The sequence below is a fragment of the Chlamydomonas reinhardtii genome, chromosome 7 (genome assembly GCF_000002595.2).
Source record: "Chlamydomonas reinhardtii strain CC-503 cw92 mt+ chromosome 7, whole genome shotgun sequence".
In the NCBI taxonomy this organism is placed as follows: Eukaryota; Viridiplantae; Chlorophyta; class Chlorophyceae; order Chlamydomonadales; family Chlamydomonadaceae; genus Chlamydomonas; species Chlamydomonas reinhardtii.
The window spans coordinates 5,710,905-5,731,884 of record NC_057010.1 but is presented as its reverse complement, the minus strand read 5'-3'; the positions used below and the strand labels follow the sequence as shown (position 1 = coordinate 5,731,884).

General features: G+C 65.5%; 3 protein-coding genes across 3 annotated transcripts; 2 read left to right on the top strand and 1 right to left on the bottom strand.

The window, feature by feature from the left end:
* Positions 1 to 658: 658 nt before the first annotated feature.
* Positions 659 to 1,718, top strand: CHLRE_07g352850v5 (uncharacterized protein). The gene is made up of 2 exons (XM_001692566.2): positions 659 to 947; positions 1,045 to 1,718. The coding sequence occupies exons 1-2, from the start codon at positions 738 to 740 to the stop codon at positions 1,129 to 1,131; spliced, it is 297 nt and encodes a 98-aa protein (XP_001692618.1). The 5' UTR covers positions 659 to 737; the 3' UTR covers positions 1,132 to 1,718.
* Positions 1,719 to 1,983: 265 nt separating this feature from the next.
* Positions 1,984 to 14,755, bottom strand: CHLRE_07g352800v5 (uncharacterized protein). The gene is made up of 25 exons (XM_043064593.1): positions 14,246 to 14,755; positions 13,739 to 13,875; positions 13,409 to 13,448; positions 13,146 to 13,229; positions 12,615 to 12,795; positions 12,291 to 12,418; positions 11,826 to 11,963; positions 11,407 to 11,556; positions 11,020 to 11,127; positions 10,064 to 10,363; positions 9,734 to 9,841; positions 9,289 to 9,420; positions 8,652 to 8,978; positions 8,043 to 8,207; positions 7,645 to 7,794; positions 7,224 to 7,379; positions 6,547 to 6,831; positions 6,144 to 6,206; positions 5,823 to 5,952; positions 5,448 to 5,617; positions 5,143 to 5,216; positions 4,299 to 4,934; positions 3,931 to 4,039; positions 3,392 to 3,469; positions 1,984 to 3,064 (listed from the first exon to the last, which is right to left on the bottom strand). The coding sequence occupies exons 1-25, from the start codon at positions 14,384 to 14,386 to the stop codon at positions 2,864 to 2,866; spliced, it is 4,191 nt and encodes a 1,396-aa protein (XP_042923161.1). The 5' UTR covers positions 14,387 to 14,755; the 3' UTR covers positions 1,984 to 2,863.
* Positions 14,756 to 14,876: 121 nt separating this feature from the next.
* Positions 14,877 to 20,191, top strand: CHLRE_07g352750v5 (uncharacterized protein). The gene is made up of 9 exons (XM_043064592.1): positions 14,877 to 16,040; positions 16,561 to 16,741; positions 16,982 to 17,073; positions 17,348 to 17,449; positions 17,696 to 17,773; positions 18,074 to 18,265; positions 18,708 to 18,869; positions 19,124 to 19,264; positions 19,440 to 20,191. Exons 1-9 carry the CDS (start codon positions 15,273 to 15,275, stop codon positions 19,578 to 19,580), a joined length of 1,857 nt encoding a protein of 618 aa, XP_042923160.1. The 5' UTR covers positions 14,877 to 15,272; the 3' UTR covers positions 19,581 to 20,191.
* The last annotated feature ends 789 nt before the right edge of the window (positions 20,192 to 20,980 follow it).

Here is a 20,980-nt window from a genome sequence, read left to right as displayed (position 1 = left end):
TCGGCCATATAGTTGTGCATCCTCCTTCCATGTGCATAGTTGTGCATCCACCTTCCGGTTCCAACGGGCCAAGCCACCCTAGTATCCAGGCATCGGGATCTCGGACCCCTCGGCTACTTTCAAATGCTCGTTGCGATCTCTTCCAAAACGGAACGGCGACACGCGCGGCCCTCGGTCGCCTCTGTCGGAAGGTGGGGCCTTCAGGGGCCTTTCCCCTCCACGCTCCCCCAGCGGTCTCCCTGCCACCCGTCGTTGCGTTCCCCTCCGCCCACTCATAAACCCCAGATACGATCCCAGCCTTGTTACCCTCCGCGCCCGTTTTGCATTACTGCAAGGAGGAGGCACTAAACATGCTGTGCCACTGACCTCCGCAAAGCCCCACGGCCTCTATCCGTCAGAACACCCTAGTCATATTATTAACGCTGTTGGGATGCTAAGATTATGGATGTCGCGGTCGCTGCTCGACAGCGCACCGAAAGCATGGGTTGTGCAAGGTCGCACGCAATAGTGTGTGGCACCCCAACCCATATAAAGGATATGCTGTGAAGCCATGTTTAACCTGTATTTGTTTGACAGGCAAAGAGGTGGGAGGAGTGCGACCATGCGGGCCGGGGTCGGCTGCGCCACAATTCTCATTGCCCCCGCAGACCAACCTGGCCGAGCGCTGCACAGTTCTTGAACGCCCAGTCGCTTGCTTCATTTTCTAGGTCACTTCTTGTTTCCACCCACATCCAAGAATGCTGGCCCTCTCCTCGTCTCGCAGCGCTGCGTTCAGCGCCACCGTGCGCGTCCAGCCGGCTCGCCAGGTTGCCCTGGCTCCCAGCCGCTCGTCTCTGATTGTTGAGGCCGCTGTGCCCAAGAAGAAGACCAGCAAGTCGAAGACGGCCATCCGCAAGGCGGCCTGGAAGAAGGAGGTGCTGCCCTACGTGGAGCAGGCCCTGTTCAAGGTGCGCGAAGATGAATTGTATGGCAAGGGAGCTACTGGGGTCGGTTCTGGCTCGGGCGAGGCTAAACCAGTAACACGCCGCTGCTTGTGTCGCGCAGGCTAAGCTGGCTCTGAAGGAGGGCAGCCGCGACTCTGCCGATAAGGACATGGTCGTGAGCACCCAGACTGAGGAGAAGTCGGAGTAAGCGGCTCGCTGGACCGCAAGCGGACTTTGTGCATCGCGGAGCAGAATGGCGAGGCACTGGCTGAAGTGCTGGTCCCAAGTGCTGGGGCTGGCCTGGCATGGTGCTTGACGGGAAGGGGGCTGTAGGCGCAGGCGCGGGGCGTATCCCCGGCGATTTTGTTCTGCAGCCGGGGTGGGCCATGGGTCGCTGCCCTCGCCGGCAGCCACAGGGCTGGGGCGGTGGAGGCCACGCGGGCGTGCGCCCAGGCGGCAGCACACCGCACGCGCTCTCTTCCGAGGTGGAGGCCTGGGGGCACATTTTGACGCGTGCGCCCGGGTGGAGCAATGCCCTGAGGTGGCAGAGCAGTAGCAGGAGCCAGGGCGCAGGCTAGCACGCAAGGAGGATGGCCGTTGCAGCAGCGCGGCGCGGTGCTGCATGGGGCGTGCGAGGCTAGGATAAGTGTTGCGGCTGGATAGATTTAGAGACGCTGGGTGTATGGGCGGGATGCAGTCTGCGAGGGGTAGACTGGCGGATGTGGGTCGGAGCAAGACGGGCGGTGAGGGGTCCGAACGGACCCGGGTAAGGCGCGTGTGTAACCGCAAAAAGGATGTGGCGAGCCAGGCGTGTTAGTGCAATGTGCGGGGAGAGCAGTCGGTCACTACTGTCTAGGGCGATCCATCCGATGACTGGCCAAGCAGACGGCCCCCGCGCTTAGAATGCGCGCAGATGTTCGCTGCCAGGAACGCGCAAAGCCAGTCCAGTCAGCCACCAGCTGCCGCCTGCCGCTCTCGGCGTGTTGCATCATCAGCTGATCTCCTGGTTAGCACCACTACGGGCAGCACGGCAGTCAGGGGCTGGTTCGCCACTCAACATGGGGTGTTGGGGTTACATGTGTGGGCGACCAGGGACTCGACCGGGGACTCCACCAACCTGCCTAAACACTGTCCCATCACACACACTATCGCCCGGCCATTGTTTTGCTGCATTCTGTCTGCTTTTTCTCTGCGATTGCCTCTGGTGCTCATCCGTGGACGCTGGTCATCTTCCTGGTGCGCTGCGGCTCTGCATCGCAGTGTGGCGTTGCAGTGTGTCTGTGTGGTGCTATCGCCTGGCCGGGCGCCCGGAGCGCAAGGAATGCGCATCAGCAAACTTCCAGCCAGCCAGCAACTTGTCGGTACAGTAACTCCGGCGTTCGACCAGCCATGCATTACTGCCCTGCCGCTGCAATTGTTTGCCATCTGCTGGGGTATGGGCGTCAGCTGCACCCTACGGGACCTCGCCAACCTGCCTGAACCGTCCTCAGGCCCTGCCGGCCTGCCGCGTCCGCGTATAACATCCTTTCAGATCACCAGTGGGGCCCCACCTGAAACACACTGCGTCGCACCGCAGCATTCAGCCACGCCAAGTGCTACACCAGTCCCGGGTCACATCACCCACAAGCATTTGAGGGCTGCCTCATCCCCTGCCCATGCATCCGCCCACTTGGGCACGCTGCCCACCATGCTAACCAGCCTGCCCACACGCCCGCACAGAACCACATGTTCCCTGCATGCCTTCAATCGCACCCCCGCGGCCCCGCCTCCGCTGTCGCTCGCGCCTGCATCTAGCCCGCCTCGCTCCCCGCCAGCCGCCGTGTTGCGGTGCAGACCCGCCCCAGGACCCGCCCGCCCCTCTTCCCCTCCACCGCACCCGCAACACTGCGGCCTGCGCTCTGCAACTCGCAGCAGCATGCCCAGCCACCCCTCACACACGCTCACATAACCGGGGGCCGCTTGCCGCCCGGCGTGCCTCCGCCCGCCGCCGCCGCCGCCGACTCGTCCGCCGTCACTGCGGTGATGACGCCCGTCAGCTGCAGCGGGCCGCCCGGCAGCGGCCGCCGCTCCACGCCCGCCTCGCCCGCCGCCAGACGCGCCGGCAGCTGGTTGGCCTCCGCCGCGGTGTGGCCCTTCTCCACCTGTGCGCGTGTGTACATACATGTATGTGTGCGTGTGCGTGTGTGTATGTGTGTTAGAGAGCACAATAACAAAGACTGTGCGAGTGTGTGCGTTAATGGTACAGGTAAGCAATCGGGGCGGGGACCACGGATTACTGGGTGGGGGTGGGGGTGGAGGCGCCTCGGAGGCGCCAGAACGTTGCAAGGACACGGAGCTGGAACAACAAGGATAGCGGGGTGCACGACGTCATCGTGTCAGCGCCGCTGGTTGGCCGCCCGCCCGCCCGCCCGCCCGCCCTGCCGCCCTGCCGCCCTGCCGCCCTGCCGCCCGCCCGCCCTGCCACCCACCAGCAGGGTGATGTGGTGGTAGGCCTTGGCGGTGACTGCCTCGTCCGCACTCAGCAGCGTCACCTGAGCCGCAACCACCTGCAGGACAGGGAGGGCGGGGGAGGGCAGGAGGGGGGACAGCGAGGACGCCTTAGTCGCAGGCAACAGGGGTCACTAGGGCCCTGGGTCAACTGGGTGTTGAGGCGAAGGCGACTTCGCGCACACAAACCGCAACCGCACCCCAGCCGCAGCCACCGCCGAAGCCGCACCTCAGCCCCGCAAGCTAGCACAGCCCCGCCACTCCCCAACACCGCCGCCACCCCGCACACAGCTCCCAGGCACCCGGCCCACGAACCCCGGCCGCTCTAGTTCCCAGTCCTGGTTGGTTTGGTTGGTTTGATTAGTTTGGTTGGGTTTCGAACAAACTCCCCCCGGCCCTGTGACTGGGTGCTTTCTGATGATGATGGGACTTCATTGCGCCTGGGCACCCCCGTTTTAGTTTGGGCTGGTATCTACAACCCCCCCCCCGACCCCAGCTCACAACCCCCCCCCCTTCGCACCTCCGGGCTGACGTCCACCGCCGCCACCTCCAGCTCCACGGGGCTGCCCAGCAGCTCCATCAGCGCCCGCCGCAGCTCCGGCCGCGCGCCGCCCGTGCTCACGTCGTTCCTGCAGGAGGTGCGGGGGGTGGGGACAGAGGTACGTTCATGGTTGGCTAGGGGTGGCAAACCTAGGGTTTGCAGCCGTCCATGCACGTCGGAGTCAACATCCGATGGAGTGGAGGGCGGTACTGGGGCGCGGCGGGGGCGTGACCAGGCGGCGGGCGTGAGACCAGCGCGGCACGGCTACTATACCGTTCTTGCTACGCTGGTGCACTGGGAAGCGCGACACACGTACACACACATATGTGTAGCACCTCCAACCCCACCTGTGCCACAGCGTGACGTGCAGTGCGCCGCGGCGCAGGCGGCTGTGCAGCGGCTCCGGCAGCACCGCCCGCGCCGCCGCCCGCAGCGCCTCCTCATCCAGGCCCGCCACACTGAAGTAGGCCACCCGGTCCTCATCCAACACAGCCGGAGCCGAGGTCGCGGCTGCAGCAGCAGCTGTAGCGCCGCCGCCGGCTGCAGCCGCCGGCTCCACCGCCAAGTCGGCAATGTCCGAGGAAAGCGACGGCGCCGGCACCAGCGCGCCGCTGGCGTCCGCGTCGCCACCGCCGGCTGCGGCGGCCTCCCGCGCGGCGCGGATCGCGGCCTCAAGCGCGCGCTGCATGTCGGCGCGAACCTCGGGCATCCCGCGCTGTAGCCCCTGCAGCGCCGCGACCGTGTCCGGCCGCAGCAGCAGCTCCCGCGCGCGCGCCTCCCACTCCACCGGCAGCTGCGGCTTGTTGCGCTCGTTGACGTCTCGCAGGCCGGCGGCCACGTGTTGCAGCACGTCCAGCGGCACTCGGCCGCCACCGCCGCCGGCCTCCGCCGCGCCGTCTCCGGCCATGATGGGCAGCTCGGCCACGTGCGTGAAGAGGCCGCTGTCACGTAGGGCCGAGGTCAGGTCCGACAGCGTCTTGTGCCTGCGTGCAGTTGGCAGGAGAGGAGACAGAGGACAGGTTGTGGCGCACAGCCTTGCAAGGAATAGAACCAGACGGGTGGCATTGCAACGCACCCCTTTCTCGCTGCGTGCCTCTTGTTCGCTTGCTGGCATTAGTTTTAACGTCCCTGCCCTAGTGGCTAGTGCCTGCCCCCCCGTCTCCATGCGCACGCATACACACACACACACACCTGTAAAAGCCTGCGAACATGGCCACCACAGTGGCGGCGGCGGGGGCGGAGGCGTCCAGCCCGCCCTCATGGCCCTGGGGGTGAAGTTGAGGACGCGGGTGAGGTCAGGTTGATGCGGGCGAGGGCATGTCGGGCGGCTCTTTCCGACTACCCCAACACGACAACACACAAGCAACTCCCACACCACCACAACAACACACACACACAGCGAACACACACGCACACACACACACACACACACGAAAACGTACGGGCGTTCATTTCGGTTTTTGACGCAAAGAGAACAAGCAAACACGCTGCCTCACCTTGCGCTGCAGCGTCCTCATCATGCACAGCGCCACCAGCTCCAGCGGGAAGGGCAGGTCGGGCAGTCCGCCGTACAGGTCGGCGGCGGCGGCGGAGATGTGGGCGGCGGCGGGGGCGGAGGCGGAGGAGGCGCCCGCCACCACCGGCACCAGAGCCAGCGTGGCCACTCCTGCAGCGGGTGGCGGTGGTGGTAGTGGCGGTTGTGGTGATAATGGGGGGGGGCTAGAGGCGTGAATACGGCGGTACTGATAATGTGTTGCACCCTGCCACATCCCCCTCCCAGTGCCCATGCCATACCCCCCCCCCGCCCACCACCACCACACACACACGTATATATGAACACACGCCCGCGCCCTGTGCGCCCTGCCACGCACCCGGCAGCCCCCTCAGCGGCTCCAGCGCCCGGGCGATGTTGCCCGGCGGCGACGGCACCAGGTTCTTGTCCGCCACCGCCAGCGACACGTGGCCGTCGCCCAGGCAGGCGTCCGTGGCGGCCGCCACCTCCTGCGGGGGATTGCATTGCAACGGTGCGCAAAGCGTTGCAGAGGTGCGGTGTCTGTCTGACGGTGGAACGAACAGTCCGACTGCGATGGGGAGCAGCCGGGGGCGAATGAGGCAGGTGACTGGCCCCTGCTCGACTGACGGCTGTTTGCCTGTAGCCTGTCTCGGCCAGAAGGGTTTTTCCTTTCACGCACCTGCCAGTATCGGTTGGGGTTGAAGCCCTTGACGGTGCGCTTCATGGTGTCACTGTTGAGGATCTGGGCGGCAGTGTATTGGGCCAGGCGGGGGGTGGGGGTTCCATGCATGATTAATTAGGACGAGGTGGTGTTCACAGGTCGTTGCAGCAGATAAGTCTTGTCGTTACCGACCACCATACCCGTCGGGGGGTGGGGAGGAGTCAGGTGAGGTCGGGGTGCGAGGGACCGCGCGCCTTGAAACCAAGAGTATGACCAATACCCCTGCATTCAGAGCGCCAGCGCCTTGCCACCGGCATACACCTACCCACACGTGCTTGCACCCCGCCCTCCGCATCCCCACCACCTCCCCACCACCTCCCCCGCCGTCTCCCCCCCAAACCCCAAAACCCCCAGCACGCACCTTGACCGTGACCTTGCCTGCGCCCTCCAGCGCCGCCCGCTCCTCCGGCTGCTCCAGCCACTTGGTGATGGCGCTCTTGCCGGCGCCCGGGATGGTCACGAAGTACGCCGCCACCGCCGGGTCTGCGGGCGGCAGGGGGCTGCCGCGGCCCAGCCAGGCCGCCAGCTCCGCCGCGAGGCGGGCGGTGGCGGCGCCGTCGACGTCGTCCTCGGCGGCCGGCAGCAGCACCTGGCGCAGGCGGCTGGCGGCGCCGTCGGCGCCCAGGGCGGCCGTCACGGCGCGCAGCTGCGGGGCGGAGGGCGGAGGGCGGAGGGAGGAGGAGGAGGGCGGAGGAGGAGGGGGAGGAGGAGGGGTTGGCAGGGTTGGCAGGGTGGGCAGGGTGGGCAGGGGGTTACATTCATGATCATCTAAGTGAAGGCGTAGGGGGTGGGGCAGGAGGGGGTGGAGGAGCAGGGGGTGAGCGAGGAGGAGCGGGACGGGTTAGGATGGTGGCGGTGCGCTTGTTGCTGCGCGGCGTGAGTCGAGGGCGAATGGTTGGGATATAAACAATTCTGTACGAGAAGGGCCATGCAAGCGCATGACGGTGCCGTTTGGTGCCGTGGTGCAGCACCCTACACGGCGCAGTGTACAGCCGTGATGTACAGCCGTCACGTGTGCAGCCCGCCCCTTGCTCGCACCTTGTTCTCCGCCATGCCCTTCTGCCGCTTGGCGTCGGGACTGCTGCTGCCGTCGCCGCCGCCGCTGCGCGCGGGCGCCGCCGCCACCACCCAGGTGAAGGGCGCGGCGCCGGCGCCGAGGAAGGCGCGCATCTGCTTGGGCGGCTCGGAACCCGGCTGCGGGTTTACCAGGGGGTGGGGGGAGAGGAGGCGTGACGAATGGGATCACCGTGTGTGGGATTACCTTACAGGAGGTGGACAGTGCATGGTATCACATTGCTGAAAGCCAACATACAGGTACAACACAAGCCGCAAGCACACATGCCGTTGTAGCTGCTCGCACACACATATCATACTAAAAAACCCGCTGCCTCCTCTTCAACATACAACGCAAAAACACACACACGCAAACATATCCCACCACCCGGCCCTCGGCCCTCACCGGCAGCCACAGCAGTGCGCCGCCCGCCACCAGCGCCTTGCTCCAGGCGCCGGCGTCCAGGCGGCCCGGAGCCAGCTCGGCGGTGGGCGCCAGCGCGCGGCGCAGTGCGGCGGTGAGGGGCTCGGGCGTGTCCACACAGATGAGCACACCCTGCAGGGGCAGGGGCGAGAAAGGGGGAGGAAAGGGGCGAGGAGGGGTTTCACGGGCGAGAGAGACGGGGCACATTTGTACAGCAGGCGCGTTTTGGGGGATAATGAGGGGAGTAAGAGAGGGGACAGGTGGATGAGGTGGGCCTCGCATGATCACCGCACCGCACCCGCACACCGCACCCTTCCGCCCCCCCCCCTGTACCGCTTTTCCAAACATCCCTGCAACCCCCCCCCCCCCAACCAACCCACCTGGAATGCGTCCTGCGGCCGGCCGCTGACGGCCATGGCTCCGCGGCGCCTCAGGAACTCTGCCACGAAGGGCTCCGCCACGTCCAGGTAGGAGCTGCTGTCCACCGCCTCGGCGCCGCCGCGGGCGCCCACCCAGGCAGCCCAGCAGCGGGCAAAGTGCTGCACCTGTGCGGGGAGGAGCGGGGAGGGGAGGAGGGGAGGGGTTGTAGGTACCAGCCCAAACTAAACCGAACCCCATGCAATAGAGCGAGGAGGGAGTGAGGGGAGAGAAGGTAAGGGGGAAAGGAGACAGGGGGCGGCGCGCATCAGTGGTTGCAGTTGGGGGCCATGGGGCGCGCACGCGTGTCTTGCAGGAAGGCTTGGCGTGTATGAACTGAGACATGTGTGCACCGCAGGCACACATCCCCTGTGCCTCCAATTCTATGTCAGACTCTACCCCTCTCAATGTCTCCACACACACCTGTCACCGCCGGTTTCCCGCCGCCACGCAGCCGGCCCACACGTGCCTCCACCATTGACAGTTGGGACCAATTTCGATGGGCTTGGGCACATACCCCCCCCCCCACACACACACACACCACCACCACCACCACACACGGGCGGCCGCACCTGCCCCGCCAGCCCCGCCGGCAGCCCCCAGCTCCGCCGCGTGAGGTTGTCCACGTAGGCGGCGTAGGTGGCGGCGCCCTGGCGCAGCGCCGGAAGCCCGTTGCGCAGCACAAACGTCATCAGGCTGTAGCCAACAACACCGTCCCCGGCTGTAGCAGCCGCGTCAGCGGCGGCGGCGGCTGTAGCAGGGGCGGAGGCGGCGTTGTGCTGCTGCTGCTGCTGCTGCTGCTGCTGCTGCGACGGCCATGTCCACATGAGCATCTTCTTCTTGTAGCGCAGTGTGGCGGCGGCCTCGGGCCCGCCCGCCAGCGCCCGCATGGCGCGAACCTGCGGGTGCGTATGCGTGTGTGTGTGTGTATGTGTGTGTGTGTGTGTGTTTTTGTGTGTGTATGGGTGTGTGTGCTTGTGGAATAAGTTTGCGGAGTGGAGAGAAGGAGGGGGCAACGTGAAGTCATGGTGTCTTGGCGCCGTCAGCAGGGCGCATGCCGCTGGTCCGTGCGTTACGGTGTCGCGTGCCACACAGCCAGCACAGAAAGACAAGCAGCAGCGGGAGTTGCAGATCTGACACACAGACAACGTGGAGAGCCCTCTCCTACGACAGCAGCTCTCCTGATCGGCAGTACCCGCACACACGCACCAGTAGGGGGTCGGGTGTGCGGTCCTCGGCCATGGCCACCGCCGCCGCCACCTCCCGCAGGGCCTCCGCCCGCTCGCCGCCCGCACCCCCAGCAGCGGCGGCTGCGGCCTCCGCCTCCGCCACCAGCAATGCCTGCAGCCACACACACACACACACACACACACACACACACACACACACACACACGCACACATACCTTACATACTACTACATGTGCATATGCAAATATTTCGACCCTTCCCCATGATGTGCCTTCCATACACATCTGCACATCATTGAACGTTTACATTCACGACGCGCGGCCCATCCAACCCACAGGGCTGTTCACCTGAGGCAGTTGCCGCACCGCGCCGCCGGGGCCCAGCACCGCCGCACCGCCGCACCCCGGCCACCGCCTGACCGACAACCCACCCCCCACCCCCACACACACACACGGCCCGCCCACCTGCAGCCGCGCTGTGCCCAGCCGCCCCAGCGCCCGCCGGCCGAACAGCCGCCCGCCGCCCGGTAGCGCCAGGTAGGGCTGCGCGGCGTCCACCAGGCTGGGGATGGCCTGGGGAGGAAGTTGGAGGGCAAGGACGAGAGAGAGGATCCGAGGGGGCAGAACTGGAATTGACGGCCTGGGACTGCACTGGGGACTGTGAAGGTGTACGTGCTTGGCCGTGTACCGAGGAGGTAAGTGGCCGTGGGAAGGGACGCCGTGTGTGTAGCTGGGGGGGGGGGGCATGGGAGGCGGAGGCACGCGCGTCAAATGCGCATACACACACGCACACACCTGGTTACCCAGCAGCTCCTCCAGCCGCGACTTGACCTCCCCCGGGGCCGCAGCGTACGGCACGGCGCTCTGCGGCACCCAGCCCGCCGCCGCCACCTGCAGCCGGGCCTTCACCCGCGCCGCCAGCGGCTCCGCGCCCTTCTCCGCCGCCTCGCCCTTCTCCGCCGCTGCCTCCGCCTCCGCCGCCAGCGCCTGGCTCCTCGCGGCCTGGTAGGGGCTGCGCAGGTGGGGCGGCACGGCCGGCAGCTGCAGCGCGGCGGAGGCCATGGCGTCCCGAACAGCCCGCAGCCGCCGCAGCTCCTGGGGGTGGGGTGGGTGGGTGGGAATTACATTCATGACTAGTTGAGGAAGGGGTAGACGGTAGGCCATGGAGGGGGCATTGTACATACTTGCTGGACATAGAAGAGAGGTGGGGGCAGAGGAGCACACAAAGCTAAGCACACAGGTGGGACCGCGGCGCAGGCTTGGCGGGACGTGGGCAATGGGCGCGTGTGCTGTGGGCATGGGCAGCCTGCCCTGCCCACCTCCCAGTCCCGCCATTGCCCTGCCATGCGCTGCGTCCTCGCGTCCCAAGCGCTCCCCACCGGGAGCAGTGAAACCGAGCCCCTTACCCCTAACCACTAACCCCTTACCCCCCGCCCTTACCCGTTCCCTCGACTCCTGGGATGTCGACTCCCATCCCCCCCCCCCCGCATGCCCCTCCCCCCGTGGCCCCGCTCTCCTCCTCGCTCAACTGCATTGGGTTTACTTTGGGCTGGTATCTGCACCCCCGACCCAATGGGAGAGAGCAGCAGCCCATATCGGAGCGACTACGCGCGGCTGCCGCTGGTGCTGGCCGCTGGACTTCACGGACATCGGTAACGACTACGTGACATATGTAACATTGCTCCTGGCTACGCCACGTGGCCACGCCCTCTCGTCTTATTTAACATGCATAGATCCCCCCCCCCCCGCACCTGCTCCCCCAGCGGCTGCCCCGCCGCCACCACGAAGCCCTCCAGGCGGCTGCCCTGCCACTGGTCGTGCGGGTAGGCACCGGGCAGGTGCAGGCAGCCGGGCTCCGTCTGGCGGGGCGGGGGAAGTGGGGTTGGGGTTGGGGAGTTGGGGAGTTGGGGCAGTTGATGTCAATCTCGAAATAAATCAATGGCACCCCAGAACCCATTATGGGGGGTGGAGGGTGCAAGCCAGCCCAAGGGGGGTGGTGCGTGGCGAGGGGAAGGAGGCGTGTGTGCGTGTGGGTACGGCACAGGCATCCGTACAGCGCCGCAGGACGGCATGACTCGCTACATGACACGCTGCTGCACACATCATGAATGTACCCCCTCCCCCCCCAAGCCGCGCACCTGCGCCCCCTCCTCCACCAGCTGCCTCAGGGTGTCCAGCGCCGTACGGGTGGGCCCGCCGCGCAGCGCCAGCACGTCCAGCGCCTGGCGGGCGGCGGCGGCCATGTGCGGCCCAGCCAGCAGCCACGTGTCGTTGGCGGGCAGACCCACCTGGGGAGGGGGGTTACATGCATTGAGTTTACGAAAGTGAAGTCGTAGCCACGGAGCAACGGAGACGCAGAGTCGTAAGGGAGAGGGAGGAGCAGCAAGGGAGTCCAAGTGGAGGAAGCCGACATTATGAGAGCGATAGGGGCACATTGTAAATGACGAATGATTGGTGTCCATAGAGAGGCCCAGCCCCCCCCCTCCCCCCTCTCACCGCAAGATGGTCTACCGTCTACCACTTCCTTAACTAATCATGAATGTAACCCCCCTCTCACCTCGGCGCACAGCTCCAGGAAGGGCAGCCAGCCCATGAAGGCGGGGGCGGAGGTGGCGGGGTCCTGCCCGTGCGCGGCCGTGGCCACCAGGTACTCGGCCGCGGGCAGCTGGCCGTGGTGGCCGTGGCTGGACGTCACCTGAGGGGGAGGTGGGGCGGGGGTGTAAACCAAAACCAACGAAAACGAGCGGAGCACAGGCAGAAGCGTTGGTTGCAAGCGATAATACTTATGTTGGGGGCGGGGGGGGGGGGTACGTTCATGATTGATCAAGAAGTTGTCGCCAGGGGGCAAAGTGGGGACTATGGCTGGCGTACGTATTGGTAGCAGTCATGCAGAGGCCGGGTGGCAGGAGGGCAAGAGCACAGAGGCCGGGTGGTGGGAGCAGCGGAACCTGATAACTGCTGTAACGGTGTATGTGGGCACGATGCCTTCTGTACACCCGGAGACAGGCACAGCCGCACCCACCATCTCGAACGACAGGCTCAGGCGGCGCTCCCGCATCACGTCGAACAGGCGCTGCAGCTCGGCGGCGGCGGCGGCCGGGTTGCCCAGGTGGCGGCGGTCGTAGTGGGCGCGTAGCAGCGCCGCGCCGCCTGTGCGGGGCCGGCAGCAGCAGGCGACACAAGCACACACACAAGGCGACAAGGGAGTTAACAGCCTGCCACACATGCAATGCGTGTCGTACGCTATCCGTTCAGGGGGTTGACGAGGTCACGCGTGTCAGGGGCCGATCCGGCGCACAACACCCCAAACTGCCCTCTTCCCTCACCCGCTCCCACCGCCACCCACCCGCGGTGAACTCATTTGCCACCGAGTTCTTGGCCGCCCAGCCGCCATCCCAGCTCAGCGTCACCAGGCTGCCGCTGTGCTTGATGGTCACCACCGTAGGCCGGCCGCCGGTGCCGGTGCCGGTGCCGGTGCCGGCGGTGCCGGAGGCGGCCTGGACCACTGCGTCCGCTACCGCCGCGTCCTAGCAGCAGGCACAGGAATAGGCGGCAACTATTAAAGTTGTGCACATTCGCGAGTGGAGCTGTTTGTGGGTCGCCCGACTCGACCAACACGACAGGTAGGAGCGCAGCGCACACACCTCGTCCCCAACGCCAGCCCCCAGGCCCTGTACCCCAGCCCCTCCTCCGCGCTGCCACCACCTCATGCGTCTGGACACCACCTAGTGCGTCTGGACAGGACTGGTCAAACAAACAATGCCTCCCCCAGACCCAGCCCCAGACCCGGACCCGGACCCGGACCCAGACCCACATCCTACTTCACTTCAACCTCCAGGCCCGGTCCCGCTTGCCCCTGTGTCGCCCGCGGACACACCTGCCCCTCGTTCTCGAACTTGGGCAGGAAGGCCTGCTGCACCCGAGCCGCCGTGACGGCCGACATGTCGGCAGTGGTCTCCACCTGCGGGCAGGCCGAGGGGTGAGGGGTTCGGTGTGGAAGCGTGTGGTACATGGCCTTAATGTTTGGTTATGTCACTTGTTTGCATGAAGACACTAGTATCTTTGTGTTGTGCTTTACGGCACACGCGACATGTTTTAGTCCATCGTAGTTAGACACGCACACGTCCCCCAGACCCCCACCTGCAGCAGCAGGCCTCGGTACAGCAGCAGGTCCGACGAGCTGCGGGGCGCACAGGGGGTGGGTGAGAAAGCGGGTGCGGACAGCAGGGGCTCCCCACACCTGACCTAACCCGTCGCGCCCATACACAATCACACCAGCCAGCAAGCCATCCAACCAACCAGCCAGCCAGTCCCCCTCCCCACTAGCATGCCCCGCCCCGCCCCGCCTCGCCCCGCCCCGCCCCGCCCCGCCCCGCCCCCCCCCCCGCCGCGCCCCCCTCCGCCCCCCCCGCCCCGCCCCGCCCCGCCCCCCCCCCCCGCCCCGCCCCGCCCCCCTCCGCCCCCGCCCACCTGCAGTTCTGCAGGTATTTCTTGAAGGCGTGGTCGCCGTGCACGTGCACCACCACCCCAAACACACGCCGCTGCCCCGCCGCGTCACAGGGCGCCGCCTCCCCCTGCTGCTGCTGCTGCTGCTGCCGCTCCAGCACCTACATGCAGCATGTACAATGTGTGTGTGTGGGGGGGGGGGGGGGTGGCCGTAGCGTGAAACGGCCCCAGGCCTAGCTTTGCGTGCTCAGGCGATCACTAGCGTAACCTTACAGGCCCTTTGTTTAGCCCCAGCAGTCGTGAACATGAAGCTTACGCAGAAACGGCACAGTCACATGATTACTCGCCCCCAGCCAGACGCGTTCTCGATGCTTGCGACCCAGCACTGCCCCCGCTCCTCATCGCTCAACCGCATCACCGCTCCACACAATCACTGCCCACCACCCCACGCCACCACCCGCGCAGCCACGCAACCTCCCCGCCCCGCAATAAAACTTCCCCTCCGCCCAAAACATACACAAACACGCATACCTTGTAAGACACCGGCAGTCGCAGCTGCTTTGCGAGCGCCACCATGTTCTGTACTAGCAGCAGGGCTGCCTCGCCCTCACGCGACATCGCTGGGGGGGATGCAGACACCGGGCCCAGGCCCAAGGCTGACGCAGCAGCCATGGCAGCCGCTCTCTGCGCGTCGCGGCTTAGACCGGCGCCGGCGCTGTTGAGCCTGTTGGCTAAGAGCCGGCTAGGGTTTGAATTGGAGGCTGCCTTGGCAGCGGGCTTGCTAGTCACCTCCGGTGCAGGCCGGGGCTTGGCGCTGCGGTAATTCTGGCGGTTGTTCCCAGACTCAGACTGCACGCCGCGTCCTGGAGGCTGCGGTGGAGTATAGCTGTCGTTTCCGTTCTTCCGTTTAGCAAGCGTGTGTACCAGTAGCCTAGCGGTGCCCTCCACGCCGGCTTGCGGCAGGGTGCGGATGCGAGGAGAGACCTTTGATAACAAGCTGGCGATCTTGACAAATTTCATTGATAGATTGTGTCTGTGGTATGGCTTTCGGCCTGAGCTATTTGCGCACAAACCAGCACTTATGATCGCAGGCAGCCGGCTCAATCGGGGCACCTGCCGGCATTCTCGGCCTCCGCTGCACCAGACCGGCCTCAAACAGGCCCAAGTAATGGTTGGAACATCGCAATTGTCGCTTGAATCACTTAAACCGGCCGCTTATACGAATTGAGCGTTGCCGCGACAGCCTGGGCATAGTCCTCTGTTATTCCTGGATGCCCCGCGCTTCCCTGCCATTTGGTGACTTGATTAATCACTTCGTTTGATAGCCTATGAAGCGGACATAACAGGAAAACAAGCTCAACAGGGTTCGCAAATGTAGTCCAGCTTCTTGCGTTCAAAGTAGAGGCAGCATACCCATGAAGGACAGCTCTTGCTGGTAACATCCTGTTTCGGGCGCTGCGTCACGAGCGAGGCGGGGCGGCAGCGGTGACAGAGTCGACGCAGGCGAGCGCATCCGTGTAGCTTTGCAGCGGCTCTTTACACCTGTCATACAACGAAAATGCGTCGGTCCGGGCGCACGCCGGTTGGGGGCGTCCGATTCGCTGCGGATGCGGAGCAGGACGACTCCGGCGCCATCGCCATCACCTTGGGCGACGCCGCGGCGGTGGGCGCGCCGCTTGAGCAGCTGCTGGCCGCCGCAGCCGGGGTTGGGGGCTCCAACGGCACGCCGGGCGCTGCTCCCGGCAACGCACCGCGCGTGTCGCCCTCGCGTGGCGCCACGCCGCTGCCCGCTGAGATCGACGAGCGGGAGGGCGGCGGGGACGGGCGGCGGCGGGGGGGCAGCGGCACGGGCGTGGGTTTGCACATGGGCGGTCTGCAGCTGCTGCACGACACGCAACAGGACGAGATGTCGCACGACGAAGGCGGCTATGGCGGCCACTCCCGCGGCGACTCGGACGCAGACGGGCCGCTGGACGGCGCCGGCGGGGGCATCAGCGTGGGCGGGGGTTTGGACCATGTTGACGTGGACGGCGTTCGCACCTCCGCCCGCCGCCAGCCCATGGGCGACGGCTTCCATTCGGGGGATGAGGAGCGGGGGCCGGACGCGGCAGTGCTGGCCACCGGCGGCTCGCACGGCGGCGGCGGCGGCGGCGTGAGCGGTGGCGGGGCCGGCGGCGGCCCGGGCGGCGGCGGCGGCGGCGGGGCCGGGCGGCGGCACCACCGCGCGCTGTCGGGCAAGCCGGGCAAGAGCGGCAAGAGTGGCAAGCAGTCGGTGATGCGCACCTGGCTGCGCATCGAGCGCAACGGCGAGACGTCACTGCTGCAGGTGGGGGCGGAGGGGTCAGGAGGAGAGGGAGGAGAGGGGGCCAGGGGGTGGTGCAGCTGGTGTCGGTGCAGCCGGGTGCGTGGGACGTCGTAGAGGGATAGCGGTGGCGGAAGGTGGTGGATAGCAAGCTGCATGCACGGCTTACGCCGTTTGAGCTGCTGGGCGTTAAAGTGCAGCACGGCAAGCCCCGGAAACGGGCGGATTGCAGTCGCGCTTTACATGCTATACAGCGCGAAAAAGGGGCAGCTTGGCACCAAGTCGGACTTTGCCGTGTGCGGGGGGGGGGGAAGGGCGCTGCGCCGCCAGGACCCCGCGCCATGCGGGGGGGAAGCAGGGGTGTGTCAGCGAGGGGCCAGCACAGCGCACGGGGGTGGCTCCTGCGGAGGGCTAAGGGAACCCTGCGGGCTGGCGAGACCGTACCGTACGGCATCTCTGGAGTGTGAGTTGACCTTCCCTTCCCTCTCCTCCCCTCCCACCCAACCACCCACTCCTGCCGCCCCTGCCGCCCCTGCCCCTCCAGGCCGACAAGTGGCGCATCACGCACAAGCTGGGCATCCAGACGCGCGACCTGCGGCTGCTGGACCCCAACCTGTCCACCACCTACCCCTCCGCCATCCTGTGCCGCGACAAGGCCATCGTGGTGAACCTGGAGCACCTCAAGGCCATCATCACCACAAGCTTCGTGCTGGTGGTCAACCCGGGTGGGTAGGGGGAGGGAGGGGAGCGGGAGGGGAAGCGGGATAAGGGAAGGCAGGGGATTCCCTTCCAGTTGCAAGCGTTTCCAAAAGAGGGATGCGCGAGTGGCGGCACGGTTGGTAAGGAGAAGGATGGAAGTGGCGCGAAAGGCAGCCGGGAGACACAGGTCCGGCCGTGGGGCGTATCGTAGGTCACTTCCCGGCTGACCGGATTGTGCCGCCGCCGCTGTTCCTCCTCCGCTGCAGAGGACGAGAAGGTGGTGCGCTTCATCAACGAGCTCAAGGGCCGCCTCAGCACCGCCACCGCGGGGGGCATGCCGCAGAGCAGGTCCTTCCAGGTGCGCAGCAGCAGCCGGCAGCAGCAACCGGCAGCGGCAGCAGCAGCGGCGGCTGGGGCTGCGGGCGTGTGGGGGTTGTAAGGATGTGAGGGTGTGGGTGTGTGTGTCGAGGAGCACAAGGGATTGCCCTTGGCGTGTCGGGCAGGTCGTCGTCTCGGTGCCCGCCTGCGCCCCGGTCCTTACCCCCTCACCACATGACGCCACCCCATCGCGGCACCCCATCACACACCACGATCACCAGTTCACCACCGCCCACCGCCCGCCTGGCCCCCAGGCCCTGACGGACGCCGAGCGGCTGAAGCTGGCGCCCGGCCCCTCCACGCTGGGCGTGGACCTGCCCTTCGAGCTCAAGGCGCTGGAGGTGTGCCTGGACGTGGTGAGTGGAGGGGAGGGGGGGGGCAGGGCGGGCAGGGGCGGGAGCGGGGGGATTGGTGTGGAGGAGCGGAGAGGAAGGGCGGCGACGGCGGGGTTACGTACACAAGCCCAACACCAAACAATCGGCCATTGCTTGCACGCCCCATCTCCTCGCCATCCCCTGCGCCCCGCTGGTGACCGCGGCCGCTCCCCTGCCTCTCCTCTTGCCCACCTACCCGCCACCCGTCCCTGACCCTCGCCCCCACAGATGGCGGGTCACCTTGACTTCCTGACCCAGGAGCTGGAGGCGTCGGCCTACCCCGCACTGGACTCCCTAGCAAACAAGGTGAGGGGACGAAGGAGGGGGGACGGGAGAAGGCGGGAGGAGGGTATTGCTCGGATTGCATGAGGTTTATGCACACGCACTACTCACCGCTCATCACTTCCACACACAGAGCCCTGCGTGTTTTATGCCTTGTGCTCTTCAACACACGCAAACACACATTTTGTTGTTTTGACACACACACACACACACACACACACACACACACACACACACACACACACACACACACACACACACACACACACACATTTTCCGTTCCTCCCTTCCGTTCCTCCCTCCCCTTCCTCCCTCCTCCCCCAGGTGTCTTCTCCGCACCTGGAGCGGGTGCGGCGCATCAAGAACAACCTGGTGCGGCTGACCACGCGGGTGGAGACGGTGCGAGAGGTGCTGGAGAAGTTCCTGGACGACGACAGCGACATGCACGAGATGAACCTCACCGCCAAGGAGCTGCACGAGATAGAGGAGCGCCGGCAGCTGGAGCAGGAGAACAACGTGCGTCAGGCGGTGGCGGGGTCGCTAGGGGGCCTATGTGAAACAAAAGCCCGCCCAGACGACGCCGGAGTGTACGTGTGTGTGTCTGTGTGTGTGTGTGTGTGTGTTGTGCGTGTGTGTGTGCGTGTGTTTCTCTCTCTGTGTGTGTGTGTGTGTGTGTGTGTGTGTGTGTGCGCGTGTTTGTGTGTGTGTGTGTGTGTGTGTGTGTCTGTGTGTGCGTGTGTAATGCGGGTGAGTGCGCGTGGGTGGCGAGACATGCGCTTATTCCCGAAGCCAACTGGCGGTAGTCCTGGAACGTCATGCGCAACACGCACTCACAATCCCCACTCGCACTACGGTGTCCTCAACACCACCACCAAAAACACACACACACACACACACACACACACACACACACACACACACACACACACACACACACACACACACACGCGCCGCGCAGGTGGACGCCCACTCCACGGTGAGCACCACGGGCAGCCGCAGCAGCGGCAGCAGCAGCAGCGCCTCCTCGGACAGCAGCGTGGAGGAGGCGGAGACGGCGGTGGTGGAGATGTTGCTGGAGACCTACTTCATGCACGTCGACAACACCTACAACAAGCTGCAGGTGCGGCGGGCGGGTGGCAATTTGGGGGGTGGGGTGGGGTGGGGTGGGGTGGGGAATGCTCGGTAGGATGGCGAGCTGATGGGCAGCTGGTTGTGGGAGATGGTGGAGTCTGGGTAGCAGCTGAGACGTTCGCTGCTGGCTTCGTAGGTTCAGTGGCTTACGCCCGTACACCTGCTCACACACGCACACACCCGCACACACACGCTCACCCTCATCTCCCATAAGCCCCACTCCCGCACCCGCACCCCCTCCAGACCCTGCACGAGTACATTGGCGACACGGAGGACCTGGTGAACATCAAGCTGGACCAGCACCGCAACCAGCTCATCACCATCGACCTCATCCTCACGGCCTTCACCACCGTGCTGGCCATGATGACCGTTGTGGGAGCCTGGGTGAGAAGCGAAGGGCGCTTGGGTGGGGCCGCCACTGTAACCTCGCCGAGCTATCTTTCCTGTTGCTTCGACGTCTTTAGTAAACTGAGAGTGACCCGACCGATCTGACCTGACCTGACCTGGCCCCTATGCCAACCACCTCCCTCCACCCTCCACCCCACCCCCTCTGTTGCAGTTCGGCATGAACCTGGACAGCGGGCTGCAGCAGGCGCCGGGCCTGTTCACGCAGGTGGCCCTGGGCTCCTCCATCATCGGTGTGGGGCTGCTGATGCTGTTCGTGTTCTGGCTGTGGCGCGCCAAGCTCATCATCTACTAGACTGCTAACCAGTTGGCAAGAGGACCGGGGAATGCTGGAAGCAGGGCCAGGGTGATAGGGAGGAAAGGGGGAGAGCAGTGATGTGTGTCGTATCTTTGCTTGGCGTATGGTGGCGTTGTGCGGGTGGGTTGCGCAGGTAGCAGTGGCGGGGGAGTGGCGCAGCGGCGCGCATTCTTTATTCTTGTTACCTGTAGTTGCAATGCGGGTATGAGGCTCGTGCCTCCGTGGCGTGCAGGGCTGCACGTGTGTATAGCGCGCCTGCTGGCTTGCGAGTAGGGACGCCAGGCTGCTAGGTGGAATGACATGGGAATCGGTGGTGTGGTTGGGGGATTTGATTGGTTGTGATGGGCAAGCGCAGGCGGCATCTTGCACGGCGAGCCCAGGCTGTAGCCAGGCATCGGCACGTGCAAATGTGCATCTGATCGCGTGTGCAGTAAGGGGAAGGAATGCTGTTGGGGTGGCAAGCGATGGGACCTGCTGCGGTGGTGTAGTGGTACCCAGGCGTACCCGGTGTGCGTGAGCCCAGGCCACGGGCGGCGGACTGGGTCGATGCAGCACGTAACCATGCGTGAGATAATCTGCTGTTTGCCATATATAAGTCCTTTGGCGTAACATCCTGGATTGCTCAGCTTTCTGTTGCTTGCTCATACGTCGCGTCAACTGCGACCAACATCGCGTCACCCAACTACGCCTTCCTTCTGCCTCTTACCCGTGCAATTGAAACCAGCCAAACAATTGTAATCTTATTCTAGCTTACGACCGGCCGCGGTGTGCCCTTACGTTGTGAGCCGGCCCGCGCCGAGCCCGCGTTGCGCTCTCAACCATGCAACGAGCAACGTCTGAGACGGGTGGAAACCAAGGCGACAGCGCAGGTGCGGACTCGAGCGTTGCGCAGCAAGGCGCGCTGCCACGATCAAGTGGGCGACCGCAACTCTCCTTCCCAGCCCCTTCGTCGCCTTCTTCCCCATCGTCCCCTTACTTCCTCCCCTCCCCCCACTCCTTACTCACCCCCCCCCTTCCACCACCGGAACAGGTGGCGATGCTGCTGCCAGCAAGCGGCAACGAACCTGTGGCGCGCAATATGAGCAGCAGCCAGATGAGGAAGACCGCCAGCTTGAGGAGGACCTGAAGCGCTCAAAAACGGCGTACCTGTTCTTCAAGGCTGAGTTCCTGGTCATCAAGATGCTGAATGATGAGCTGCAGCTGGCTGGCCTACGACAAGTCGACCACGTGTCACAGGCCGTGCACCGACTGGGCGACAAGTACCTCTGCTCTGCGGAGAAGGACGAGCTGTACACCGCCCTGGTCCGGGTCTTCGAGGGGCTGAGCTGCTCAGCCGCCGACGCGCGTGAAGCCATTCAGCAGTGGCTAGCGCTGGCGTTCCTGGCCCGTGCACACAT